The sequence below is a fragment of the Mya arenaria genome, chromosome 7, assembly GCF_026914265.1.
Source record: "Mya arenaria isolate MELC-2E11 chromosome 7, ASM2691426v1".
NCBI lineage: Eukaryota > Metazoa > Mollusca > Bivalvia > Myida > Myidae > Mya > Mya arenaria.
Genome location: NC_069128.1, coordinates 10,553,148 through 10,562,361, shown reverse-complemented (window position 1 = coordinate 10,562,361; position 9,214 = coordinate 10,553,148). Strand labels below are relative to the sequence as shown.

Below are 9,214 nucleotides of genomic sequence, written 5' to 3'. Positions count from 1 at the left end.
CAAGACTAAATATTAATTGGACTTTTAAAATAGTCTTTGTTTTGGTCATTGAAAAGACGTTTGCACTGTGAAAAGTCCTTGAATAAAAGCAAACCTGTTCATTTGATTACTTGCACAAATATATTACGATTTAGTAGGGAATATTCGTATGCATGTATAATGAAACTAAGTAGAGCATTCTATGAGTACTTTCAACACTGATGCCAAAGCGTCAACCGAAAACATGAAGGTCATTTAAATATATATATATATATATACACTTGTACTCCTTAAACAAATGAATAACGACTTAGTAAACATGTATGTTGAAAATATGGAAAGTATTCTGAGATAGCTTTACACCAAGATACTTAAACACTCTAAAGGCTGCACTCTCACAGATTGACAGTTTTGACATTTTGTTTTTACTCAGTAACAGCTGATTTTGCTATCAATATATGCCTTCAATTCATTCACATTAGATAACTCACAATAGACCAGATCTCGGTCGTTTGGAAAACTGTCGTAATTCCATATTTTCTTAAAAGGTATATAACGCTATTAGCCATAAAACATCAATTTCGAACGTAAATATATAAAACTGTTTTAGTCAGCAATTACTGACTTCAAGACATTTACGCAAAAATTGGCTCATTCCAAGACAAAAAAGTATGAAAGTTGTCAAAACGGTGATTCTGTGAGAGTAAAGCTTTAAGATATAAACTAGTATATGAAAAATATTCCTTTTATGAAGGACACCGTGTTTTTGTGTTTTCAGTTTGTTCACCCTTTTTGTTTCTGCCGTTTCTGTTTTTGCTTCCGGTTCATACTTGTAAGTGTTCTTAATATTGCCTATAGTAACTATATAACATTTCAAATTGTTACTTAAATTAATTAAGTTAATAAACTGATTTGAAAACGATACAGTTTAAGCTAAGGTTCAAAATGCTACAGAAAATATGTCATTCAGATAAACAATATATTTCATTGTATGAACATATTACTGTCCAAAATGTCATCTTCTTCAGCATTATGATAAAACATATACAGAGGTCAAGTGAATACGACTACATTTAATATTCAAATTTTGGATTACTGACGTTCAGTTTGACATCATTAAATACGAGTCAAAACACCAATGCCATTGTCCAATCATGGGCCTGGATTTCCAATAAAGAGTAATGCATATTTCATATAGAATCAAAGATTGAAATTAGAATTAACTTTTCCCATAAAGCCGCAATTCGATAATCTTGGCCAACATTATTATTTTTTTAAATACAGCTGCTGCTATAGAATACATATTGAGCTATATATCTATCTGTACCTGTATGTTGTGTCTTACTGTGATTGCGCCGCTTCGTACGCTATGCCCATATGTCCACTGTAAATTTACAGCCAGGGCTTTAATGTGTGTCTTTCAACAACGCCTTTAAAAGAAGTTCTTTACTTTGATAAAACAACTTGGAGAATTGGACCGACAATTGACATTGATACTTTTCTTTTAGTGCTAGTTTCAACAGAAAACTATCTAAGCTGCTACAGCTGTTATAATGAGCCTGATCTCCAAGTTTGCCTCAACGCTACAACCGTCTGTCCTCCTACAATGGTAACTTATATAATAGTACTATATACTTTGTATGATAGTTATACATATAAATCTGTTATTCTAGTGTAAACGCATTAATCACGGTAAATAAAAACATTGAATAATGATGTTGCCTTTTTAAAATACCTTTTGCTGTTATAGTTCCTTTTTGATGATGATGATGATGATGATGATGATGATGATGATGATGATGATGATGATGATGATGATGGTGGTGGTGGTGGTGGTGGTGGTGGTGGTGATGATGATGATGATGATGATGATGATGATGATGCCTGCCATTTACCAAACCAAACGTTCAATTTTCAGTCCTGTTACATGGAGTTAAGGGACACGATGATTGGATCGCGTTTTTACTTGGGCTGCCGAGAAAAGACGGTATGTGAAGTGTTGATCTGTTAATAATTTCCTTATAACGTTGAATGACTATTGAACAATACAATCGCAAAAATAACAAAAATGTACACTTTTTTAGGATTGACTGGCCAGGCCAGAGTCCATTTAAGCCCATAAAATACTTAACGGTATTTATATTTCTTGACATGTTATGACGTGTCGCCAAATGTTCGGGCAAGTTATTTCCGAGCGCGAGTTGTACTATTTCAATCACGATGGTTGTGGTTGCAGTAACTATGATATGCCATGTTGTCAAAAACAACGTTCAACTAATACCGTTCATGAAAGTGATTAAGAGAAACTAGTATTGAGATTCAACAAAATTGTGTTTCCATCGTTTACATAATACTTTTTGTTGGCATTTAGCCATTTTGTCCTTTTTCCGCAGACCCATTTCTTGACAACGTTTGAACAAATTCGTCTCCAAATTCAATTCAGCGAAAGAGTCCTTTATTGTTTACACATTCATTAGTCTGTAATGATTGGATAATCCATCATATCTTTTGTTGCACAGAACTGCGGACTTGGGTCATCGCTGGTTGGTCGGTCAGAAGCCAGGAGACAACTCGGGAATTGTGCACAGTGCTGTACCAGGGAGTTGTGCAATGGGGATTTATGCCAGAGTCAAATCCGTATGTGTGTAATTAACGGGTCTTATGTCACTTCTGATGGATATGTCACAGCTTACATTAAAATATCAGCCGTATATGTCATACCAACATGATATGTAACATATTTTGTTTTCCAAAATGTGGTAAAAAAGAGGTGTGTTTGAGATGCCATAGATCTTACATATTTCTGCCGCATATGTCACATCAATGTGCACTTGATGTAGTAGTGGCATACGACAAAGTGTTATTTGAGGGTGCTTCAATGGTGCTTTGTGTGATATAATGTGCATATAAACTTGTTTAAACCCCCAAGTGCACTCGAAAAGGCAGGCATGAGCCAACATAATATTGCCATGATCTCTACCCGACCTTATACTAGTACTACTAAAGAAACGAGAGAGAGAGAGAGAGAGAGAGAGAGAGAGAGAGAGAGAGAGAGAGAGAGAGAGAGCAGGTAACCGCTTACAATTACCTAGTGAATATAGGTCAAAAGACACTAGCTCACCTGTCCACCACTTTCATTGACTTTTCTGATGCGGTAAACCAATCATTTATTGATAAAGCTATTTTTATTCGTTCGTGGTCTGTTAGTTGTGTTTGTACCTTTGTGTATCTCCTTCAGTGACGTTTGGACCTCTAAACAGAGTGTATAATTGATGGTATATCTCTTCGGCTTGTTCCTGCAGTTTTCATTGTATTATTTTGAGTGTTCGCAATATAAGAAACACTCATATTGCGACATAATTGCCACAACCCTGATTGGAGCTAAACTGTGGAATTATGTTACAATACGAACCAAAAAACTTGCATTATATGCACGTAAAACAGAAGTAAGAAACAGTTTATATTATATAAATGCTTCCTAAAGTGCACTATATAGTCATTTCAAAACAGTGAATTCTATTTAATGCAATTTTGTTTAGGTACTATATATCATATACCTGTTTTATAATGTGAATTTTATGTTTAAGCGACCACAACTGTGGACCCAACATGTGTGGATGATCCAACCTTTGATTGCGCACGCGTCAATTCTGTGTTCGATGTTTGCAAGGATATTGACCGGGCCAAGACAGTATGCAGGAAGTTCTGTGGACTTTGCAATATTGGTAGTATTTGTCATTTATTTTACGTAAATGCAAGTCTATTGACCAGACTGCAAAACGTGTTGTGGACTTTGCAATATTGGTATTATTCGTTATTTATTTTACCTTTGCAAGTATATTGACCGGACTGCAAAAGGTTTTGTAGACTTTGCAATATTGGTATTATTCGTTATTTATTTTACCTTTGCAAGTATATTATCCGTACTGCAAAAGGTTTTGTAGACTTTGCAATATTGGTAGTATTCGTTATTTATTTGACCTATGCAAAGATAATGGTATTGGTGTTTGCAAGGATAATGAAAGGTATTATAGATATAAGTTTTGTATGGTTGCTACTAGTTTGTGTTAGTGGCATACTGTTTGCAAAGATATTAATCGGATAGGAAATAGTGCGGAATTTGCAATGTTGGTAGTAAATTTGTTTTTGCTATGTGGTATACATTTGCAAAGATACTTACCAGGGCAAAACAAGTCCGAAGGTGTTCTGCTGACTTCGCAACATGGGTAGTATCTTAAAAGTGTTTGATGTTTGCAAAATCATCAAACGGGCCAAAGCAGGCTGTGGAAAGCCCAATCGAACTTTGCAATACGGGAAGGTTTTGCTATGTTTTTCACATTTGCAAAGACATTGACCAGGCCAAAACAGACCGTGAAAAGTCAATCGAACTTTGCGAAACGGGAAGTTTTAGTTATGTTGTTTTAAAGACATTTACCAGGCCAAAACATTCAGTGGGAACCGCATGGACTTTGCGATATTAGCTGTTCCTGTTATGTGTTTGACGTTTATTAAAAGATATTGACCGGACCAAATTACTCTGCATGACATTTTACAGATTTTGCATTTGATGGTACTATAGTATTATTTGTTTTGTTATCGATGTTTGCAAGGTCTGCAGAAAGATGTACTGGCTTTGCAAGCAATATGAGTAGGTTTTTGTTGTAAATCCCTTTCTTCTGTTTATGACAAAATCGTATTCTATGCATATATATTATATAATGAAAATCCATTATATATTTGGATATAAAATAAAAGTTGTTGGTTTCTGTAGGTTATTTGCTGGTAACTTGGACAGTATCATGGGCTGCTATTAGATCATGATTTAATTGCAAATTCAATCTACCTTCTTCTTATCTTGGAAATTGCTTCAGTTGACGGTCAGTGGGCTGAATGGAGTACGTGGTCTGTATGTCCTGTCACGTGTGGCAACGGAACAAGAACACGTACACGCCTTTGCTCAAATCCCGCTCCTGTGCACGGTGGCGACGATTGTATGGGCAACGGCACGGACATTACAACATGCGTGCTGGATCCATGTCCAGGTGAAATGTAACATGTTGTCAATGTGTATTGCCAATATTAACGTATATGGAAGGTAAGGAACATGGCAACCATAATCAGCGAAGATTGAGTGTTACAAACATGATTGAATTTCTCCTATTTACGATTCGTTGAGGTTTGCTTCTTTTTATAAGTCGCGTCAAGTGAAGCTCTTGCATGTTAACTTTGATCAGTCACGTTTGACGTAGGTCTGTGAAATGCTCCTGATAGTTCACAATGATTGAGCACTAAGCTTGCATGGCATCCTAGTTCAGTAACGTGTAAGGTAGGTTTGGCGTAGGTCTGTCACGATTGCTTCTATTTATAGTTCACGGCGGTTGGAGCACTTGGCTTTCATGGCAACCTTGTTCCATGACGTGTGACGTAGGTCTGCAAAGGCGTGATCGAACATGTACAAACCCCGCCCCGTCATTGTTCGGTGATCACTGCTTCGGGGACAGCCACGAAGACAGGCTATGCAATGAAGGACCATGTTCTGGTAAAATTTAAAATGTTATATTTGTATTGTTTAAATAAAACTGATTATCACAAACCATTATGACATAAAATACTGATACAGTTGATACAAATATCAAATCAAACGACGATATGCATTGTAAATCATGTTATTATTTGAAACTCCGATTAAATGATTCCAAATTGAATAGAAACCAGCTAACCGTAGTCTATTAAGACTAAGTTTTGTCAAACATACAAAAACATAAGATAAATGTTTCCAGCATAATCTCTTCAAGTCTTACCATTTCAAAATAAAACCAACATTGTAGATGGCGCCTGGTCCGTGTGGACTTCCTGGTCACCCTGTTCAGTGACATGTGACAGCGGTCTATCACATCGCAATCGGGCCTGCAATAATCCTCCTCCATCCCCGCATGGTTCCCCATGTAATGGCACTGCTGCTGATTGGAAGATTTGCAAAAGCCAGCCATGTAAAAGTGTGTTACTTTATTATGTGTAGTATTACATGCCCTTTAACGGATGTTTAGTTGGTATGTGTAGTATCACATGCTTTGTTATTGTATGTTATCTTGTTGCGCTGTGTCTCTTGTTTGGCAATTGTTTGTGCATAATTTTGCCTTGATCCTTGTGCCTTTTGACAGGATCGTGGTAAAATGTTTTGGCTACAGGGCTTGTCCGGGTAGTTACCATTGCCTTATTGGAAAGGCTAAGTAAGATACAAGGTAGAGAGACAAACTCATATACAGAATAACACTGTACGGACTCTCGCAAGCCAAGGAATATGCGAGTTATCAGGTCATATAAGCTTAGTTGGTATAGCGTTCAATCCCTGGACTTTTCCGGTCCTGTGGCATGTGTAAAATGCATCGTTATTCTTTTATACTACTAGTAATCGATTATGCTAGAAACATTTTATTTAAGAATGTCACGGTACTGACTCGCAAAGCAAGGAAATAGTTGTGTTAACAAGGCAAATCTAAATTGGCAAAGCGTCTAACTTGCAAGGAGGTGGCCCCGGGTTCGATCCCTGGACAAGCCGCATACTTTTCTGAGTCTGTTACATGTGTACAATGCTTTGTTATTATTTCGTATGTTTCGATGATGGATGAAATATGAAAACGCATTTTACTGAACATTGTTATTTTTCCCTAGGTCTTCATGTAGCGTTCAACGCTCACACACTCAACACTCGCGAGAACCTACTACCTGAGGCTCCGTTTAAATTCCTCGTCGTCATTCTAAACGAGGGTAACTCCTACAACAAATCCTCTGGCTTCTTCACGTGTCCAGTCGCCGGCGAGTATTTCTTCTCCGCACAGATTTGTGGAAACACGGACACAAGTGTCGACTATCACATAACGAAAACTTTTGCTGGGACATCCTCTCCAGTCGACCTTACCGCTAGCACAAACATGGACACCCACCATTACATCTGTTCCTCCACGAGTGTGGTGACACAACTAGATGTTGGTGACAGGGTTTGGGTCAGACCACACCATCTGAGGACAATCTCAAATTTTGAGTTTCTTGTTGACAGTAGAACTGCATGGAATACATTTTCGGGGACTCTAGTCAGAGAAACATGAAATGTGCAACAACAAAAGATGAAATAAAGCAAGAAATACGTAATAATACCTTTCTCAAAATGGAAAACTGTCTATTTCAATACAAAAATTAACTAGTATAATTTGAACTGCAGGCAAATTAAAACAAAATATGTGCTACTGAAATTTTAATTTCAAACAAAACAAAACAAGCACACAGTTGATATGTTTATTATTATTTACTAACAAAGCAAACACATAAAAACATATCAATTTTGTTATTTGGATGGCCTACAGGAATGCCAGTAATTACGTAGGTTTCACCATGAGCGTTACGAATCAACTATATAGATGTAATCCGAGCACATCGGCCATTTTCCTTCGAAGCAACTCGTCGTATGACGGAGATGACCGAGGTTTTGCGATAGAACTACATGTAGATACAAGTCGAGCACCTCGGCCATTTTCTTTCGAAACAAGTCGTCGTAGGGCGGAGATGGCCGAGGTGGTGTGATAGAAGTAGATGCAATCCGAGCATCTTGGCCATTTTCCTTCGAATCAACTCGTCGTATGGCGAAGATGGCCGAGGTGTTGCGATAGAACTAGATGCAATCCGTGCACCTCGGGTTATTTTCCTTCGAAACAACTCGTCGTAATTAAAGTGGAAATGACCGAAGTGTTGCGATTGAACTAGATGTTGGCGATATTGCCTGAGTCAGACGGCACTATCTGAGTATCACTTACGCTGTATCCAATATTCTTGTGCTTGGGATATGATTTCTGGAACACATTTTAGATTAACGTTATAAGGCTTTGTTTTGAACTGAAATTAATTAAAATGCAAAACGGCGTTTTTATACATTTCTTTTAACAATGTTTGATTTATAACTATATTCAGTAAAACAAAAATGTGAAATAATTAAGCAAACGTGCATGCTCATTAATATGTACATTCAATACACACATATTCACTGGGTCGACCGTTCCCTGGTAATCGGAACAGCTCGGTCATCTCCGCCATACGACATGCATAGTTGTTTCAAAGGTTTCTTAAAATATTGGAATAAAGATTACTTTATTATTTACTTAAACTGCTTTTCTGAGTATGAGGCTAGGCTCGTAGAGTTTGTTTGTATGCATTGGCAAGAGTTGACAACAGCGTGTAGGTTAGATGGCACTAGGTCTATTTCAAATGTATTGCTGACGTACATGTAGAACGGCCATACACACGCTAGAGTGTCTTTATAAAGCTTTGTTGTTATCTGATATACAGCATGGAATTTGTTATCTCATACATATAAATGCAGTCGACTCAAAAAAATAAATCCACGTTTATATTATAATCCCACTAATTCAAAATGTTACTTCCTTAAGCTTGTTGGCAGACTGTAAAACAGCCTGGAACACGGTTCCGGTGACTCTGCATGGCTATTGACACATAATAAAGCTGTTTTGTGGTCTGAAATCCAGAAAGCAACAATGATCTAAATATCTATTATTACAATGACAATGTATCTCAAAACGTTAATCTCTGATAATTAACCTTACCGCTAACTCAAATATGGACTCTCACAATTACCTCTGCTCGGCCATTGAGTGTTATGCTTATAAATCACTCATCGAGATGTTGGAGAAAATGTTTCATACAGACCATAAACTAGTTTATATGGACGCTTAAGCTTAAGTTTTTTTTAGAAATGGTGATATCATTAATAGGTTTTATAGAGCGGTGGTTAGTCAGAGGCAGGGTTGAATAACTTAAATCGTCTTCTGATTTTTGTATTATCGGTATAACAGTGTTCCGTTTACATACGCTATTAAAACACCTTGATGGTTCTTTGATAAACAGCCACGCATTTCTTTTATTTTATAGTACATCATATTTCTATTTAGTTCGATAATGTATGGGGTTGATTGTTTGTGTATACCAAGGGGTAGTATTCATACCGAAACTTTATAATGTTGGTGGTATGTAACCTTTCATTGAAATATTTGGGATAACGAACAAGACCATTAAATTATATTTCCTTCGAGCCGCTAGACATTTGCTAAAATGGCTGAATCATTAATATGTGACTGTCATTTCAAAATTTAAACATGACTTTGACTGTCGCCAAATACGTCATGTTTTTATTTACATCTAAGCCACGTGTGACAGTTTCTGTGTTCAT

General features: G+C 36.9%; 1 protein-coding gene across 1 annotated transcript; it reads left to right on the top strand.

Moving 5' to 3' along the window:
• Nucleotides 1–2,199: 2,199 nt before the first annotated feature.
• LOC128240506 (thrombospondin-2-like) lies at nucleotides 2,200–7,109 on the top strand. Its single transcript, XM_052957160.1, has 7 exons — nucleotides 2,200–2,214; nucleotides 2,499–2,616; nucleotides 3,567–3,704; nucleotides 4,851–5,021; nucleotides 5,348–5,518; nucleotides 5,808–5,975; nucleotides 6,652–7,109. Exons 1-7 carry the CDS (start codon nucleotides 2,200–2,202, stop codon nucleotides 7,083–7,085), a joined length of 1,215 nt encoding a protein of 404 aa, XP_052813120.1. The 3' UTR covers nucleotides 7,086–7,109.
• Nucleotides 7,110–9,214: the final 2,105 nt, after the last annotated feature.